General features: G+C 40.4%; 2 protein-coding genes across 2 annotated transcripts in view; one reads left to right on the forward strand and one right to left on the reverse strand.

Annotated features, from left to right (window-relative positions):
* The window catches only part of SPTLC1 (serine palmitoyltransferase long chain base subunit 1), a 56,894-nt gene extending 39,021 nt beyond the window's left edge, over nt 1-17,873 (reverse strand). Inside the window, exons 1-5 of the mRNA XM_047760338.1 lie at nt 17,764-17,873; nt 14,920-15,027; nt 12,234-12,328; nt 923-1,016; nt 301-373 (exon numbers count right to left, since the gene is read on the reverse strand). Of these exons, the coding sequence (XP_047616294.1) occupies nt 301-373; nt 923-1,016; nt 12,234-12,328; nt 14,920-15,027; nt 17,764-17,820 (427 nt within the window). The 5' untranslated portion in view covers nt 17,821-17,873. The remainder of the gene's footprint in view (nt 1-300; nt 374-922; nt 1,017-12,233; nt 12,329-14,919; nt 15,028-17,763) is intronic.
* A 1,669-nt stretch (nt 17,874-19,542) lies between these two features.
* The window catches only part of LOC125116233 (serine/threonine-protein kinase MRCK alpha-like), a gene marked incomplete at its 5' end in the record, with an annotated part of 66,932 nt that continues 65,712 nt past the window's right edge, over nt 19,543-20,762 (forward strand). Inside the window, one exon of the mRNA XM_047761264.1 lies at nt 19,543-19,637. Within this exon, the coding sequence (XP_047617220.1) occupies nt 19,543-19,637 (95 nt within the window). The remainder of the gene's footprint in view (nt 19,638-20,762) is intronic.

Here is a 20,762-nt window from a genome sequence, read left to right on the forward strand (position 1 = left end):
TGCAACTGGATGCTTCCCCTTAAAACTGTCTCCTCACACCACTGTCTCTTGGGGCAAGTGTGACAGCAGCTCAGGCCTCGCCCAACCGAGACAGTGCACCTTAGGTTCCTATGGCTCTTACAAGGACAGTCAGCCCCAGACCCATGCATCTCCCACCAACAGTTCCAAACAAAATCTTCTAGAAAGTTCACCAGCTTAACTCCATAATTAATTAAGGATACCATTTCCGAGCAGTTTTGAAGTCGAACTGAATTTTAATTCCTGAAAATAGCTGTCTGAAAAGTATGACCAAAAACATACCAAATGTGCCATAAAATCCTCTAGGTCCACAAGTCCCCACACCATACTTCTTTAGAGATGCCAAAGCTGCTGCCTTTGTAGAAGTAAAAAAAAAAAAAAAAAAAAAAAAGAAAAGAAAAATTAGATTGTGATAATTTAAGAGTTTGAAACTGACATTTCGTACTCTTTAACCCACATAGCTTCCCAGCCCCCTAGCTTTTCTTCCTTTCTTAGAACTAAGACAATTCTAACAGGATATACAGAAAAGAGGGATGTGCAGATTTAGATATATGACTTAACACATGGAATCATATAATAGCTTGATCATCAAAACCTGGCTAACTCAATGCATTTCTATGTTTTGGCATCTGTGGACATTAGCCTTTCCTGAAAAAAAGTTTACTGGCCCCCAACCTCAAAAGAGATGAAGCAATTTCTTAGACACATCTCCAAGTATTACCTGAGTTTGGCTCATAGAGTTCTCTGGCTGTCACCCAGCACTAAGCCAGATCAGACGTTCTTGTCTCCCTCTGCTGAAAACTAGGTTATAGCTCTGTCTGATGGTCTACATGTGTCTCTTTGATTATGTCCAGTTTCTAAGTCAGTCTTGTAACCTGTGCATTTCAGCCCAGGTGCTACTTACCTTGACCCTAGGGTTATCCAACAGTCCAAGAAAATTAAATGAGGCGAAGTTTATACACTCTTTTCCATTTACCACAATGTTGTGGCTGGGAGGGCTGGGGAAAGAGACAAAAGTGGTATACTTCAGCAGTCATTTGTGTTACAGGACACAGGTTATTACACTGCCCCAAGGCGGATAGACACACAAGTGTTGTCACTCTACTCCCCCTACATACTGGTCCCCTACCTCTCTTTTTATTCTTAAAAAGTAAAATTAGAAAATGGCATAGATACTTGGTCATTAATTCTATTCTTAATAGGCTACCTTGTGCCACTTAAATAAAAAACAAAAGTGAGCTAGAATTCCAAGATGGATAGATAAATGGCAAACCTTTGTTTTGGTTTTAAAACACTTAAGAAAGTAGCAGCTAAATAAAGTACCTCAGAAAAAAATCTTGAATAAAACAAACAGGGGGAAAACATGAAGAGATCAAGATCGAAGGCATGAAGAGGCAGAGCAAATCAATCTTACAGGTAAGTAGTTTAAAAATATGTGTTTCCATGACTAGGTCACTTAGCAATACAGCAGAATTGGCACAACATTGTAAATCAACCATAATTAAAAAAAACAACCATTATCTATAGGAAGCCACTAAAAGAATAAGTGACCTTTGTTCCCAATTTCTGAAGTTAATGTTGGAATACTATCTAAAAGGAATCCCCTCTCCTACTCAAAAGGGAAGAAATGGAGTGGCCAGTTACACAGGAGCATGGAGCTGAGTTCAGCTCTTGAGGAGATGACCTACTATGTCTTTTGCTGACAAACGCTCTAGCTATAAGTCATGCTTCAAAAACATTAAAGAGTTCTCTTGTGGCCCAGTAGGTTAAGGATCAGGCACTGACAGTGCAGCGGTCCACGCTGTGGCGCAGGTTCAATTCCAGGCCCGGGAACTTCCACAAGCCGCAAGTGCAGCCAAAAATGAAAACACAGATCAAACTATGGGAGGCGGGCTATTAAAGGGTTGTGAGATCAGTTTACTTAGTCACAGCCAGACTATTTTACCTACAGAATGGAAATGCACCTTGTGAGGCCAGGGAAAGGATGGAACGGTTTCTGTTACACACAAGCAGTGGTCTGTGTGGCTGCTTGGTGGGTCAGAAAAAACTGGGAAAAACTACTCTCACTAGTATTAACAGAACTGGTTTTACATGAGAAAAGCAATGAAAGCTGCTGGGAAACTAGGGAAGGAAAGACAACTTGAAGTAAATCCACAAAAGCAGATGAATTCATACAAGACTCATGGAAAAGAACATGGGTTGTGAAGTCAGTCAGGCAGATCCCATCAACATCACGGCTACTGACAGCTTCAGAAACTCAGTTTCTGGCCACCATGAGCCTCAGTTTCTTCATCTATAAAGTGGGGTAAGAACCTATCTTCCAACTTATTATAAGAAGTGCTTGTTGAGTTCTTTCCCCCTATAGCTTCCAGGGCTTCTTCTCTTTTAAATCATCCTCTCTGATTCTAAATCCACTGACATTCAGTTTCCTACTTCTCAGAACTTCATTCTGCAAAAACTGTTACACAAAGAGGACTCAAACTACCAGGAGTAAGTATAACCAAAGTCCCTGACAATAGACAATAAACTACCAGCATGATGTAGGGCTGCGGACATGCTGTTTCTGTCCGGCACTTGGAGCAGAGAAGTGAAAGGCTCACACCTGTGCTCCATGAGGGTCTGCAGAAGCAAGCCTGAGAGGGAGCGTCACAGAAATCCTGGAGCTGCGGAACTTTCAGAGGTCCTCACAGAAGCAGATAAAACCAATACAAAAGACATCTCCCAGAGTTCCCATTGTGGCACAATGGAAATGAATCTGACTAGGAATCATGAGGTTGTGGGCTCAATCCGTGGACTTGCTCAGTGGGTTGCCGTGAGCTGTGGTGTAGGTCACAGACGTGGCTTGGATCCAGTGTTGTTGTGGCATAGGCCAGCAGCTACAGCTCCGATTTGACCCCTAGCTTGGGAATCTCCACATGCTGCGGGTGTGGCCCTAAAAAGGAAAAAGACAACAACAACAACAACAACAAAAATCTCCACAATCAAGTCTTCAGAAGAGTCTAAAGAGGGAAAATAAAATCCCTCCCAATCAAAACCCACAACCACATTATTAATGACAGTCATTAATTACCATTAGAAGAATGGTGCGGGAGTTCTCTGATGGCCTAGCGGGTTGAGGCTCCTGCGTTCTCACCGCTGTGGCTCTGGTTGCTGCTGTGTGGCGTAGGTTCAATCCCTGGCCCAGGAATTCCCACATACTGCCTGTGTGGCAAAAAAGAAAAAAACAAAACAAAAAAAAAAAAAAATAAGAGAGAACCTGAAATAAACGTTGCAACTCTCATTTAAAAAAAAAAAAAAAAAAAAAGAAGAAAGGTGCTTTACCAGAAAGAAACAAACACTACAGACCTCCACTAACAACAGGTTTGGCACTGGTTCAAGAACAAGCCACTAGACCAAGAAAGAATCTAGAACTCAAGAAAACTGTGACATTTCAGGTTCAGTTTCGATGAAATAAATATCACAATGAAGAGAGTCATAGGAATTTCTTGGTTTCCCAGTGCATGTAAAAGTTATGTTCACACTACACTGTAGTCTACTAGGTGTACGATAGCATTATGCCTAAAAAACAATGCACACACCTGATTAAACAATAATTTACTGCAGCTGGGAGTGGCCAAGATGGCAGAGAAGGAAGATCCTGAGCTCACCTCCTTCCATGGGCACTCTGAAATTACAACTATTTACAGAGCAACTACTGATAAAAATAACCTGAAGACTAGCAGATAAGATCTTCTACAATTACAGATATAAAGAAGGTATCACACCAAGACAGGTAGGTGAGGCAGAGATATGACAGAGTCAAGACCCATACTCCTAGGTTGGCGACCTACAAATGGGAGTTTAATTATAACTGCAAAGGTTCTTCCCAAGAAGCAAGGAGCCTAAGCCTACAAGTAAGATTTATCCCAGGGATGCAAGGACAGTTCAATATATGCAAGGCTATCAACATGAAACACCACTTTAACAAAACTGAAGAATAAAAATCATATGATCATCTCAATAAGGATAAAGAAAACGATCTGACAAAATTCAACATCCATTTATGAGAAAAACTCTCAAGAAAGTGGGTTCTATACAACGTGGGAACATACCTTGACATAATAAAGGCCATGAATGACAAGTCCACAGCTAATATACTCAATAAAAACATTTCCTCTTAAGATTAAGAACAAGACAAGGATGCCCACTTTCACCACTTTTATTCAACACAATATTGGAAGTTCTAGCCATAGCAATCAGACAAGGGAAAGAAATAAAAGGCATCCAAATTGGAAAGAAATAAGTAAAACTCACTGTTTGCAGATGTCATGACAGTGTACATAGAAAATACTAAAGATGCCACCAAAAACTGCTAAAAGTTTATCAATGACTTTGGTAAAGTTGCAGGATACAAAATTAAAATACAGAAATCTGTTGTGCTTCTATATACCAAGAATAAACTATCAGAAAGAGAAATCAAGAAAACAATACCAATTACAATTGCATCAAAAAGGACAAAATACCTAGGAATAAATCTAATCAAGGAGGTAAAAAACCTGTACTTGGAAAACTCTAAGACAACGATGAAAGAAACTGAAGACAAATGAATGGGAAGAAGTAATGTGCTCATGGGTTGGATGAATTAATTTTGCTTAAAAATTAATATTGTTAAAATGAACATACTATCCAAGACAATCTACAGACTCAATGCAATCCCTAGCAAAACACCAATGGCGTTTTTCACAGAACTAGAAAAAATACTTCAAAAACATTTTATCGCAAACAGCCAAAACAATCTTGAGAAAGAAGAATAAAGCTGAAGGTATCATGACCCCTGATTTCAAACTATTCCACAAGGCTACAGAGATGAAAATAATATGATGCCGTCACAAAAACAGACATAAAGATCAAAAGAACAAAAGAGAAAGCCTAGAAATGAACCCACACTTATGTGGGCAATTAATCTACAACAATGGAGATTAGAATATATAATGCGGAGTTCCCGTCGTGGCGCAGTGGTTAACGAATCCGACTAGGAACCATGAGGTTGTAGGTTCGGTCCCTGCCCCTGCTCAGTGGGTTAACGATCCGGCGTTGCCGGGAGCTGTGGTGTAGGCTGCAGATGTGGCTCGGATCCCGAGTTGCTGTGGCTCTGGCGTAGGCCGGTGGCTACAGCTCCGATTCAACCCCTAGCCTGGGAACCTCCATATGCCGCGGGAGCGGCCCAAGAAATGGCAAAAAGACAAAAAAAAAAAAAAAAGAATATATAATGCGGAAAAGACAGCCTCTTCAGTAAATGGTGTTAGGAAAACTGGACAGCTACATGCAAAAGAGTCAAACTAATACATTCTTACACCATATATAAATATCAACTCAAAATGGATTAAAGACTTAAATCTAAGACCTGAAACCATAAAACTTCTAAAAGAAAACATAGGCCGTTTGCTTTTTGACACTGGCCTTAGCAATATTTTTTTAGATATGACTCCTCAGGTAAGGGAAACAAAAGAAAAAAATAAATAAATGGGACAATATTAAACTAAACGGCCTTTGAATTGCAAAAACCCTATTAAAAAGAAAAGGTCACATATTAAATGAGAAAAGATATTTGCTAATGATATAACTAATAAAACCCTAACATCTAAAGAATTCATACAATTCAACACCAAAAAAAAAAAAAGTCATTAAAAAAGTAGGCAGCAGACCTGAATAGACATTTTTCCAAAGAAATAAATACAAGCAGCCAAAAGGCACGTGAGAAGATGCTCAGCATCACAAATCATCAGGGAAATGTGAATCAAAACCACAATGAAATATCACCTCACACTTATCAGAATGGCTATCACCAAAAAGACCACAAAAAACAAATGCTGGCAAGGATGTGAAGAAAAAGCAACCTGCGTATACTGTTCATGGGAATGTGAACTGGTATAGCTACATGGAAGGCAGTATGGAGATTACTCAAAAAACAAAATAGAACTACCACACAATCGAGCAATTCTACTCCTGGATATTTATCCAAAGGAAACAAAAACACTACTGAGAAAATATTTTTGCACCCTTATGTTCATTTCCACATTTTTAAAAACAGCCAAGATATGGAAGAAACCTGACTGCCCACTGATAGATATATGGATAAGAAGATGTGGTATATATATACAATGGAATATTACTCATCCATAAAAAAAAAAATCTTGCCATTTATAACAACATGAAGGGACCCTCAGGGTATTATGCTGAGTGGAATAAAACAAAGACAAATATATATACTTTCATTTATATGTGGACTATGATAAACAAACAAATGAACAAATACAACAAAACAGAAGCAAAGTCACAGATTCAGAGAACAAACTGGTGGCTGCCAGAAGGAAGAGGGGATGAAAGGAAAAGACAAATAGGTGAGGGAGATTAAGAGATATCAACTTTCAATTACAAACATACAGTGTGGAGAATAAAGTTAAAATCATGTAATAGCTTTGTATGGTGACACATGGTAACGAGACTCATCATGGTAAGCATTTTGAAATGTACAGAAATATAAAATCACCATGTTATGTTTCAACAACGAACACTATAATAGAGTATTACTCAAAAACTGACCAAGGATTAAAATCCACACAGTATAGGGGACTCTAGCTAATCAAAAGACAGGCTGTGAATCAAGTAGAAAAAGAAGTAAGGAGTTCCCGTTGTGGCTCAGTGGTTAATGAATCCAACTAGGAACCATGAGGTTGTGGGTTCGATCCCTGCCCTTGCTCAGTGGGTTAAGGATCTGGCGTTGCTGTGAGCTGTGGTGTAGGTCGAAGATGCAGCTTGGATCCTGCATTGCTGTGGCTCTGGCGTAGGCTGGCAGCTACAGCTCCAATTAGACCCTTAGCCTGGGAACCTCCATATGCCGTGGGAAGTGGCCCTAGAAAAGGCAAAAAAAAAAAAAAAAAAAAAACAGAAAAAGAAGTAAAAGGTACGAAGAGGCATTCACAGGAGGGAAAACCCCAGCAGCTAATAATAACTAGATGAAATGATACCTAAAGGCTCAAATAACCAGAGAAATGAAAATAAAACAATGTTATCAAACATGGACTGTAGGAAACTGGAACCCCTCATACTAACTCAGGAGAATCTTGATGTAGAAAAGTCCCACAGGGAAATGAGACAGGCAGACATCGTCAGTACCTGCTTCCTGGTTCCAGACCCCTGGAGAGACTCAAACAGGTTCACAAGAGGATATTAATCACGAGCTTTAATCACCAGGTTTTTTGCGGCAGTGGGGAGTGGGGGCATCTCAGTACCCATCATGAAGAAAATGGCGAAGTAAAACATGGTGGCCACACACAACAGAATAATATGTAGCAGTGAGAAGAACTGGACAGGAAGTCCACCTGGCTATCCCACCTCTGTCTGTCCTGCTTTATATTTCTTCAAACCACTCAACATCAGTTAACACTATATTTATTTCATTCTTGGTTTTCCTGTCCCAAGGGAACCAAGAATTTGTTTAAAATTTCACTTATTTATTTATTTTTGCTGCTGTTTTTGATTTTGACTGCACCTGCAGCATGTGGAAGTTCCTGGGCCAGGGACTGAACTCATGCCACAGCAGTGACTGAGCTGTGGCTGTCAAAAAACCAGAATGAAGTCCAGAGCACAAAATTAAAAACACACATTCACAAAACATTAAGATTATATGGTTTCACATATATATACATAATAAAAATAATAAAATATAAGATTTTAATACCATGAAACAATAACAGAAAGCAAGTATTTACAGTGGGATACCTTACTGGGGAGGAGAACAGACGCAGGTGCTGGGGATGAAGCAAAGAAAGAGTGAAGCAGACGAGAAAGATGCCGTATGCGGTGCTGAACAGAGTGGCACTAAAGAGAGGGTTAATGCCTGTGTCTGCAAGGAAGGCCCAAATGAAGGAAAATAAAACAGAGACTCAACTACACCAGAGGACAAATCTTTGGCAAATCTGAGTAAGAAAGGAGGCACAAAGCCCACAGATGTGCTGTTATATACATCTGTACATGGAGCTGCATGCACATATTTTCTACATTAACTGCCCAGGAGAATCCTATGAACTTTTCATGCCAATGCACTTGAAAACATAAGAAGAAATGAACAATTATTAAAAGACAGTAACCAAAACTCAAGAAGGAAATATGAACAGCTTTAAAAACTCACTGAAGACCTTAAATTCATGATTAAAAATCCATGCTCAAAAGAACAAACAACATAACAAATACAGACTGTTGCCAAGAAAATTGTAAGACTAATATCTCTCCGATACCAAATATGAACCTGCACGGTAAGGGAAAATAAAAAACTCATTTTTCAATACTGATGCTAAAAATAGCAAATATTAGCAAAAAAAAAAATCCAGCAATGCATAAAAATTAACCAGATAGTCATGCTTAAATAGGGTTACTACTGAGTTTTAAGAGTTCTTTTTCTATATTTTAGATATAGCCCCTTATCAAATATATGACTTGAAAATTATTTTATCCTGTTTTGTGGGATTGTATATCATTTCTCTGATAGTGTACTTTGAAGCACAAATATTTTTAATTTTAATGAAGTCCGGTTTATCTATTTTTTCTTTTGTTGCTTGTGCTTTCTGTTATATCTAAAAATCACCACCTAAATCAAGATTATGAAGATTTACGCTTTCATTTTCTTTCTTCTAAACTAAGAATTTACAGTTTGGACTCTTAAGTTTAAGTCTGTGATTAATTTTCCATGGTGTGAGGTCAGGACCCACTGCCATTCTTTTACTTGTCTATGATCAGTTGTTGCATCACAATTTGTTGAAAAGACTTTTCTTTCCCTATTGCAATGTTTTGGCACTCAGCTGAAAATCAATGGCCTAAAAGGTTGTCCACCCGTTTTTACAAATAAGACACTGAAATGCTAATTTTAGGCACTGTGGAAAGGGCTCAGAATCTTGACAGACAGAGGGCTTCATTCCACGTAAGTGAAAATGGATCTGTTTGCTCACTTGTGGAGACCCCAAACAGTATTTTCCATTTTCCTTCTCTTGTCTTTGAGTTTTACCAAAGAAGAATCCTTCAGTGAGGTGAGTATGAGGTATAAAGCTGGTTTTCAACTTCCTGAGTGCTGAGTTGGAGGAAATCGGATTATTATTCATTCTGCAGATTTATACTTGAATTCTGTTTTTTTTTTCTTTTTTCTTTTTTTTTGAGGCTATACCCACAGCATATGGAGGTGTCCAGGGTAGGGGTCTAATCGGAGATATAGCTGCCGGCCTACACCACAGCCACAGCAATGCAGGATCCGAGCCGAGTCTGTGACCTACACTACAGCTCACGGCAATGCCAGATCCTTAACCCACTGAGTTGGGCCAGGGATCGAACCTGCAACCTCATGGCTCCTAGTTGGATTAGTTTCCGCAGTGTCACAACGGGAACTCCAAATTCTGTTTTCACAATGACATCTGTCCCCTCACTCATTCTTAGGACTTTCAATTTATATTTAGCCTTTCCAGAGAGTAACTCTCCCATCTTACTGCAAGTCTACAAAGTGGGAACCTGGGGTGAGGATAAATGGCATGGTTACCTATAATTTTTCTCATAATAATTTATGTGTATGCCTAATTAATCCAAAAATATCAACTAGTGCAAGTTAATATAGTAATCATCTCAAGAGATTAAAACAGTTTAATAAAACTGAATACTTGGACTTTAACAAAAAGTCCCTTAGCAAACTAGGAAGAGAAAGGAAGGCACCATATAGGTTATCCCTTAAAAGCCATCAGGAAGAGGACCCAGAGGCCCTTGTTACCACTGCTGCTATTGAACACTGCCTGGGAGGGATCCTAGCCAGTGCAGTAACATAGAAACAAAAAGACAATGACGCTCCTCATGACAGAATGAAAATGTACCTAGAGACAAAGCTATTGAAAGATATATGCAGTGTCAATTTCCTGGCTATGATACAGTTAAGCAAGACATTGCCACTGGGGGGAACTGAAGAAGGATACACTGAATCTGTCTGTGTTGTTTCTTACAATTGCATGTGAATCTACTACCATTTCAAAATAAAAAGTAAGAAAAAAAGTTAAGCAAAGTCTTTATGAGAAACATAAAAGACCTAAATATACAAGTGATACACAAAGGTACATGGTGATGAGATTCAGTATTAGCAATATACTATTCTCTCCAAACTAATCCATAAATGCAGTGCATGACTAGTCACAAACCCAAACTCATTTTCTGATCAGATCTGATCAGCTCAACCTACACTCACAGTGAAGAGTCAAGAACAGCCTAGACAACTCTGAAGAACAAGGACGTGAAGGACCCCTAGTCAAGGCCTATTATTAAATGTGGTACAAGTGAGTTTCTGACACGGGGAGACAAATTCACCAAGAGCAGAAATAAAGCCGGAAACAGATTCTTTACAAGGGAACCTAACATATGAAAGAAGGGAAATTTCTAATCAGTAGGTAAAAAATGGACTATTTAACTAATAATATTGGAAAGAATGACTGTCATATGGAAAACAGGCAAATTAGACCTCTGTGGTAGTAAGGATTTCATAACTACAATGTTAATGATTGATAAGTTTGATTTCCGAACAAGTAAAACTTTTCTAAGACCAAAGAAATTTATGAAAGTAAAGAACACAGGCCTTTCTCCAATCAGACTGCAAGGAGAAGGACACACGACGAATACCTGGCATCATATTTTAATTTAATTTTATTGTTTGTTTTTTTAGGGCCACACCCATGGCATATGGAGTTTCCCAGGCGAGAGGTCCAATCGGAGCTGCAGCCTCTGGCCTACGCCTCAGCCACTCCAGATCCAAGCTGTGTCTGTCAATCTACACCACAGCTCACAGCAACGCTGGATCCTTAACCCACTGAGTGAGGCCAGGGGTCAAACCTGCGTCCTCATGGATACCAGTCAGATTTGTTTCCACTGAGCCACCATGGGAACTTCCTTGGCATCATAGTTTTGAAGAGAATAACAAATCCTTTCATGGCAACAGGCATACGTGGTAAAAATATCAATATAAGCAAAGAGAAAACATTCACCAACTTCAAGACGGCGGTTATGCTGTCTGTGAGGCAAGAGTAAGTGATAGACGGGAGGGGATTTCTTTAGCTATGCGGTTGACCCCTGAACAACACAGGTTTGAACTGTGCAGGTCCACTCAGACACAGAGTTTTTTCAATAGTAGATACTACTGTACTATATGACCCACAGTTGGCTGGATGCGGAACCACATATCTGGAGGAACTGTTTATCTGGAGGGCTAACTATATTTTATATGCAGGTTTTCAACTGCATGGAGGGTCAGCACTCTAACCCCGACATTCTTCGGGGGCAGCTGTATTTCTTTTTTTTTTTTTTTTAATTTTTTTTATTATAGTTGATTTACAATGTTCTGTCAATTTTGGCTGCACAGCAAAGTGACGCAACCATACATCCATTTACATTCTTTTTTTTCACATTATCCTCCATCATGTTCCATCACAAGTGATCAGATACAGTTCCCTGTGCTATACAGCAGAATGAGGTCAGCTGTATTTCTAATGCTTTATTTCTTTTAAAAAATTGATTTGAATGAAAGATAGCAAAATGTCAATATTTATTACTTCTGGGTGATGGATACACAGGTGTCTGATATTTTCTGTATACTTAAATAAAAGAACTAAAAATAGAAACATATCAAACACTGGAAGCCAGGAGGGAGGTAGCATAATTGAGCTGAAGTTTCATAATTCACACTGTGAGAGTCAATAGGCATTTTCTATCATTAATTGATCAAGAAATAGCAGTGTAAGCATACTATTAATATGTAGTTATGAAAGTAACTTACAACAGATCTAAATTCAGAAACAAACCATGTGGGAAAAAGTAGAAATGGTGCTGAACTAAAGCAGCTGGTTTCTGATCTCTGGAAATTTCTAACAGTCTTATTTCAGTTAAAAAAGGTAAGCATGTCAGGATGGCCAAGTGGTCTGAGGTGCCAGACTCAAGCTTCTGCTTCCCAGTTAAAAAAGGAATACTATAGGGAGTTCCCTGGTGGCCTAGTGGTTAAGGATGTGGCACTGTCACTAATGTGCTTGGGTGCGATCCTTGGCCCAAGAACTTCTGCATGCCACAGGTGTGGCCCAAAAAAAGGAATACTATATAAATCACTGCGTACTCTGGCAAGTTGACCTACAGGAAATACAAGCCCTTGAGTGACAAAACCAATTTACCCTGAAACGATGTTGTAGTTGAGAGCAGGATGGTCTTTTGAGACAGGAGGAACAAGAGGTTCTGGCTGCCACTCTTCTATCAATTCTTCTTTTTCCTACAGGAGAAGAGCAGTTAAAATACGGCACAATGCTACTTACTTGACAGCGACTCTAGCTGTCAAGAGTCGAAATCGTTTGCTGTGATGGAACTGTTGTAATGAACACAGTGCTAGAGATAGTGGTCTAGCTATTGCGGGTGAAATGACAGAATCACTTTTGAGTTTTGTGTACTTAACTCCTCACCTCTTTCCTTAACTCAGGCTAAAGGTTCTTTCCATGTAGCTTGGTGGGTGACTGGAAAATTTTTAAAATTTTTAATATTTAAGATTTTTCACTGTGGAAAGTAGGAAGTATAACTGCCATTGACAGTAAAACAAAAAGAAAGTTTACAACATGAATGTGAGAAGTATGAGTACAAATAAGCGAACTTAGTCCCTATGGCAAGATATTACAGATGGCTGTGCACAAAGTTCTTATAGATATGACTATGGTGAGAAGGGATCAACTACACCACAAAGCACTGTTTCCACAAGCCATAAGCAGGCATTCAGAAGTAACCGGAATATACAAAAAGACTCTTGCAGAGTTCCTGTCATGGCTTATGAATCTGACTAGTATCCATGAGGATGCAGGTTTGATCCCTGGCCTTGCCCAGTGGGTTAATGATGTGGCGCTGCCGTGAGCTGTTGGTGTAGGTTACAGACACAGCTTGAATCCTGAGTTGCTGTGGCTGTGGTGTAGGCCAACAGCTACAGCTCCAATTCAACCCGTAGCCTGGGAACTTCCATGTACCACGGGCATGGCCCTAAAGAGACCAAAAGAAAAAAAAAATGGAGTTCCCATCATGGCTCAGCGGTTAATGATCCCAACTAGTATCCACGAGGATGTGGGTTTGATCCCTGGCCTTGTTCAGTGGGTTAAAGATCCGGTGTTGCTGTGAGCTGTGGTGTAGGTCACAGATGCAGCTCAGATCTGGCACTGCTATGGCTGTGGCATAGGCCTGCTATAGCTCTGACTGGACCCCTAGCCTGGGAACCTCCATATGCCGTAGGTGGGGCCCTAAAAAGACAAAAAAAAAAAAAAAAAGACTCTAGACATAACTATTCTAATAGGATTCAGTTGTTTGGAAATTTATTTATTTATTTATTTATTTTTTGTCTTTTTGCTATTTCTTGGGCTGCTCCCGCGGCGTATGGAGGTTCCCAGGCTAGGGGTCGAATCGGAACTGTAGCCGCTGGCCTACGCCAGACCCACAGCAACACGGGATCCAAGCCGCATCTGCAACCTACACCACAGCTCACGGCCACGCCGGATCCTTTACCCACCACCAAGCAAGGGCAGGGACCAAACCCGCAACCTCATGGTTCCTAGTCGGATTCGCTAACCACTGACCCACAATGGGAACTCCTCTTATTCTTTCTTGAACTGGAAAAAATAGTTTTGAAAATGTCGTCTGGATGTACAGGATGAGGTAAGACACCTAATGAACATGACAGCCACAGCATGTTCTGCCTTACAGATAAGCCCACTCTCAATACTTTCATTTTCATAATTCTGTTAAATGCATCTGTGTCCTTTTCTTCTGATAGACAACTCTAGGGCATGGCAAAGAGCATATTCACCTGATGCTCAAACACTCAAAAATGTAAGCTGAATAAATCAAATCATAAATTTCTCAGGGAGGACTGCCTGATCATCTCACAATAAATACTAATGATCAGGACAGCAGGGGCTGGTCATTGAATCCAGGGAAACAGTCACCACAATGCTGTTAATTCCACTCTACTTGCACTTTCTCCCCAACATGCCTGGCAAGTAAAGTGCAGTGCTCCATCTCTGTGCTGTATGCAATGCTGCCTTGTAAACCAAAGTTTTAGACATTTTTGTGGGAAAACATCTGTCATGATCCCCATCTTGCTCAGTTTTCTGGCACACTGCTATAGGGACTGGGAAGGGAAAGAATGCAAGTGACAGAAACCACGCTGCAGTCAAAACTGCTTTTCCCCTCTCACATCTGGGGCACAGATACTAAATGTTCCTACCTGCCTGAGAGGATAGGGGATTCCACAAACTCCAAGGTCCCTCATACCATCAGATTCTAAGCGGGTAGCACCTTAGGTCCTCTAGATACTTCTATTTCCTAAAGTCTGCCCGGCTTGGGCTTTATTTAGCTGGGTCCCTCACCATACAGAACACATCAAAATTCAATTTGGGGTGGGAAGGAAGGGAGTGGTGGGATGGGAAAGATTCTTTCCAACTCCCAATTTCCTTTATGAAGACTGCAGGGAAAACTTTCATTCAGGCTTCAGAAACAGTGGTGCTTTTCCCAAGCAACTCATGTAATCTTGTGCAAGGACATCTGAAATTAGCAGTTGCCTGTGCTTCCCTTCTAGCACCGAGTGTGTTTCCAGACTGCTGTTGACACCCAGCAAAATACAGGGACCTGTAACTGGGTACTCCTCTGTATATTCACTCAATCCCTGACTTCCTCATATTTTGCTTATCCTGGCATTTCATTCCCAGTCATTTCCTTACATTCCAGGAAATATTCTAACATATATAGTTGAGCCATCACAAGTTCTCTTTTTGAAAGAAACGGCAACTATAAGCACACATGGAATAATAAAACAAAGATTTAACTTCTTACCTTGACTGTAAGATCAGATCGTTCTTGTAATTTGTAAGTCTTAGAGAAAAGAAGTCTGATTATCCAGAGTATTAAAATTCCTTCCAAAATAAGATGATAAGCAGGAGCCTAGGAGACAAAAATAAAACAAAAACAAAACAAGAACTGAATTCCAAAACCTGCACATAAAATATAATGCTCCTGAATATACTTCTACACATGACCTTTAACCTATTACTACTCATTTATTTTCCAATTTCTATCAGAAGGCAATCTCTCCTAACATGAAAAATCTCTAAAACTGCAGCTTTAAAATATCTTCAGGAATAAAAATTAAGTTTCAAAATAAAACCTGACACAGAATTCCAATAGTCAAACAATATCAACAATCAGATCCTTTAGGTAAGTTATACTTTTACTGGTAGGAAATGACTGTAACAAACATTTCACAACTTCACAAGCCTTCTTCTACCACCTTCATGTACCATGGATGAGTTGAAAATTATTTGGAAACCAGTTTTCACAATTCTTAAAGAGCTTTGCACATCTTACTATATTTCTGTATCCCTGATAAGCCTCTTTAAATCCTCCTTGGGACATGGCAGGAGAAAAAAAAGACTTCATAAATGCTTAAAGAAAGAGCAGGTCTCTCTTCATTCATTCCCCAAAAGTATGTACCGTTTTCCATGTCAACAGGCATAAAGGTACCTTAATGAAAGTACAATTGTCAGGTCTTCTTTTCATCTGTACATTTCTGGGTTAAAAGCCAGGCTGATTTTTATGTTTTATAAAATCAGACACACTAAATGCATGTAGAAGATGCCGGGTATCAAAAAAATTCACATTAGTCAGTTATGGGGTGCTATGTTTCAATAGGTTGTCATTAAAAAGTCTTTTAAAAGAAGTATTTAGAAATGTAAATATAGGGAGTTCCTGTCATGGTGCAGTGGAAACGAATCCCACTAGGAACCATGAGGTTTCGGGTTTGATCCCTGGCCTCGCTCAGTAGGTTAAGGATTCGGTGTTGCCGTGAGCTGTGCTGAGGCTGCAGATGTGGCTCAGATCTGGCGTTGCTGTGGCTGTGGTGTAGGCCGGTAGCTGTAGCTCTGATTAGACCCCTAGCCTGGGAACCTTCATATGCTGCAGGTACAGTCCTAAAAAGCAAAAAAAAAAAAAAAAAAAAAGGAAATGTAAATACAAATTATTTTCAAAAATTAGTCAGAAAGAGAGTGATCATGATTCAAAATTGTTTAAAAAACTCAGAAGGTGGGGACAGGGAAATTGCTGACAAATTCATATATAAACTTTCAGATCAATGCACAAATAACTTTAAAACTACATACATGTTACATATGCACAGATATGCAGCAAGATTCCTCAAATTCTACATATAAGGTACACAGAAATTTCTCTAAGATTATTTTTTAAATGTGCTGATCCCTCCTAAAGACAATTAATTTAAGAATAAGAACTCTGGTATTAAAAACCCTTTGGGTTCTCTATTACTGGATTCTAGTCAGCAAATGCATGTCCAAGTCAGTAAACATTACACTCCACAAAGAAATCATCCTAAGTTGAAATGTCTAGTGAATAAAAATCACAAACGCAGCTTCTTTCCTTCCCCAGGAAATGAAACATCCAGGAGGATTTCTCTCTAATCTTACTCATGGTCAATACCAGGGTATGAGAAGTTACACAGTCAAAAGGCAGTCTTCAAAAAAGCAGCAGCAATATATGGTAGAAGCTATTCATTTCTAAAAAAAAAAAAAATCTTATGTTTTAGTGGCTCTTGTTAGTCACTCGAACCTAAGGCTGGATATCACCTAGCCATATTTGCTTTCTTAACTGTTTTTTCAAAAAGTCCTGATAGGTCTTGCAATGATAAATCTTGCAACATCACCCCTGCCAGTAAGCTAAATATTAAGTTTTAAGAAAATTATCAAAAGAAAACTGAGATTTACTTTAAATGAATGTAAGTTCTACAACCACGGGACTTTTGCCTGTGGTTCACTGCACTATTCCTAGCATCTAGATCTGTGCTATCCAATACTGTAGCCACCAGCCACCTTTCAACTGTTTAAATACACATCAAAATTAAATTAAGTGAAAACTTCAGCCCCTCAGTTGCTCTAGCCACATTTTAAGTGCTTAACAGCCACATGTAGTGTACTGGAACATGGTACAGTTCAGATAGGGAACATGTAGAAATTTCTATTGTACAATGCAGGGAAACTCACTAAATGTCGAATGAATGAAGTCCTCCAAAACTGACATTTTCACTTGATATTATCTTACATACCTGAAAAAGCTGGCCTTTCCAAAAAAAAAAGTCCAACTAGTCTTCCTTAAAAAAACTTAAATAATTTTATCTTTACAAGATAGAAAATGGGAAATATGAGGGATGACAAACTCGTTCACATTCTTAAATCATTTGGCTTCTTTTCTAACCCTATCTGCCGACAAAAACAAACTCCAAGTTGTTACAATTCTTTCCCCTATTACCTGCTCCACAGTTCCAAGAACCTGACTTCCCCAGGACTTCTCCAGACGGAGATTTTCCACTCTATTTTTAACACCCGTTTTACCCTCAGTCCCAACTCTGGTTTCTGACCAGCTTCTCACCTGCATCCGGACAGGGCCTGAAGAAGGCACCGCACTCACCAGAGCGCAAAACGCGACCCCCGGTTCCTCCTGTGCCTCCCCACATTCCGCCGCTGAGAAAGGTGTGCACCTGTGAATCCGTCCATTGAGGGACGCCGAGCGTCTGGGCATGACCAAGCCAGCCTCGGTCGGGCCTCAGACCATAAATCCACACAAAACGTCCCACTCCCCAAGGTCGCGAGCAGCTGGAGCCTCTAAACTCACCTCGTACAACGCTTGGACCATCTCCACCAGCACCCACTGCTCCGCGACTGCCGCCATAGTTAGCCGCTAGGGTTTCCTTCCGGAAGGCGGGCCGCATAGACGTCAGGCACTGCGCGGCGCGGCCCAGTGACGCTGACGCGCCCGGGAGGCGGGGCTGTCGGAGCTAGGCACCGCCTTCTTGCGCTTGCGTACTGGGTGGCCAGAGGCTGCGTGGGCGGGGGAAGGTTTCCGTCTTTGAAGCTGCAGGTGATGACCTCAGGATGGCGCTTGGTTGAGCGAGGTGTGGGAAGCTACAGGCAGGTTCCCGCAACAGGTGTTCACAACTTGGCCACTGTGTGGTCAGACCTGGTGCTGGGCTCTCGGGATGGAGGTACTGAAAGCCAGTACTTCTGAAATCTGGACTCCCTAGCAATTATAACGTCTTCTTTGGTTTTCAACTGTATGTAAAACAGGGGGATTTTTAACAGAGGCAATGGAAGAAGCCAAGAAGGGATGAAAGAAAGGCAGGCAACCCAGGGAATCACACAGCAGGAAGCCAGGAAAAGGGAGGGAGGCAGGTGTAGAGCAGAGGTGAGGGCAGAGTAAGGGCATCTCTGGCCTCTGGGGGCAGCGGGCCCAGGTCCAGTGCAGGCAGGGAGACTGGTTAAAATGCCATTAGGGCAACCCAGGTGATGTATAGGGGCGCAGGCTGGGGAGGCTATAGAGAAATGGCAGCATTCTGAAGAGCTCACTTTGCAAGTAAGGTTAAGATTTGCTCATGGACTAGTTAAAGAGTATGAGGAAAAGAGATGAGTCAAGGTTTTGTCCTGAGGAAGAAGAATGGCACTGCCAGTGACTAAGATGAGGATGGAGGCAGGAGGAGCAGGTTTGGTGAGAAATAATCAAGTGCTGGTTTGGGCTAGGTTGTGTGCTCCATCTCGGAGGCTGCCAGGGAAATGCCAAGTAGCCAGCTGGAGGAACAAGTTTGGAATGGAGGGGAGGGGTCAGGGCTAAAGATGTAAGCCTGGGAGTTGTCATTGGAAAATGGCATTTTTTCCGTTTAAATGGTATTTAAACACACCTGATAAGATCACCTAAGGAATGGAAGAGAAAGAGTCTCAGGGATTGAGCCCCAGTGCAGAACCAGCCAAAGCTGTTGAATGAAGCATCAGGAAGGTTGGAGGAAAACAGAGTGGGTGTAGTGTTCTAGAAGCCAAAGAAGAAAGTGCTTCCAGGAAAAGAGCAGCCATTGGTGCAAATGCTGCTGAAAAGCCAGGAAAGGTAGACAAGAAATGACTGTGACTCTGAGGACAGGTCACCAGTGACCTTGATGACAGCAGTTCTGATGGAGTGTTGTAGGTGAGAGCTGATTGAACTAGGTTTTAGAACTGGAGATAGCAAATATAAACAACTACTATGGCTCCCCTGAGATTACAATTATCCTTATCTCAGTGTTTTCAGTATTTGATTTATTACCTTTTCAGGAGCATTAGTTTTCTTTCATGTGTTGTTTTTCCTCAAATGCTTGATGATTTTTTATTCCTCTCCTTTGAAATCCCAAACCACCACTCCCCACATCCTCTTTTTTTCTTTAGCTGAAGATGATATTTAAGGCGAGGGCTTCAGCCGTTTTGGTAAGTTACTCAGTTTTCCTTCTCAGTTTTCCTGAATCTCTTCCATCTACACATGCTGCTAAAAGTTTGTATAATCTTTTTCTGATTGATCTGTGTCATGTCATTAAATCATTCAGAAGAACCTGGAAGGATAGAGGATAATTCCTTCCTCTTTGGCAGTTGGTGACCAGGAAGGGACTCAACTTTCCTGGCTGGACATTACTTGCGTAAAGGCTGCTGCAGTTATGAGATCCTGGGACACCTGACAAAAGCCAGCAGAAGGTGAGAATTCTTACCATGTGGGTCAGTCTCCCAGATCTCTGCCTGCAGGTTCTATGGGAAATGGGAGTGGTCAGAATCCTTTATCTCCTTTCTGAAGTTCGATCATCAGGAGAAAATAAATTTGGTAGCGTACTCTTGGCTTGTTGATTCTTTTCCTCCTAGAGATGGTTATGGGTTTTTCTTTTCTTTTCTTTTTTCGTCTTTGTGTATCATGTTTTTTTGTCCTAAGAAGGAAATTCCATAGGGTAGGACTCAGGTCTAGGTCCTCTAAACGTGTTGTCTAAGTCTGTTCTGTCTAATTATTTGTCTTGAAGAGCTTGGTTTATTGATGAATGAGAAAACTCTGTCGTCTCTGCACATACTGGTGTACATTTGGCAGCCAGTCAAATAGACTGGGATTCCAAGATGTAGTTGTCTCTTTGTGTGGCCATGCCAGCCCTCAGTGGAGTTTGTTATAAGGAGTTCCATTCATAAGAAGACTTTGTTGTCTCAAACTTCATTGCTTTGGTAGTGATGCAGCAAAGGTCTACTTTCTCAGACTATTTTGGGGAGTGAACCTTTGTATCATGGGGGCTATATCATCTGGGCCATCGCTAGGGACCTCTCTTGCATCAATGGTACTAAACCTGGAAAGTTACCTCCAGGTTTTCCATAAATAGGCTTATTGCTTTGAGTCACAGTTAAGAGCCTACTCATCAATGGCCAGATGATAGATTCTTTAAATTGGAAAATTTTCTGAATTGGTACATTTTTTTAGAGAGCGCTTATCATAAATAGCTGTTTTATTCGTACCTATGGATAAGAAAGAAAGAAAGGAAGAATGGTGATTAGAGAAGCCTTATTGAATTTGTGGTCTTATTCCCCTCTTGGGTCTTAAGATGCAAATAAAAACATTAGGTTAATTAACAAGGGACTGAGAATTATGTCTTTCTTCTGTTCCAGAACAATTTCTTTGACTATTTCCTTCTCATTATTTACATTATCTTTAAAAAATTCTTATTTGTGGGAGAAAATATTTGCAAACTAACTGATAAGCAATTAACATCCAGAATATATAAAGAACTCTTACAACTGAATTAAAAAAAAAACAAACAACATCTTAAAAATGGGCAAAGGATTTGAACA

Source organism: Phacochoerus africanus, chromosome 15 (assembly GCF_016906955.1).
Source record: "Phacochoerus africanus isolate WHEZ1 chromosome 15, ROS_Pafr_v1, whole genome shotgun sequence".
NCBI classification, from domain to species: domain Eukaryota; kingdom Metazoa; phylum Chordata; class Mammalia; order Artiodactyla; family Suidae; genus Phacochoerus; species Phacochoerus africanus.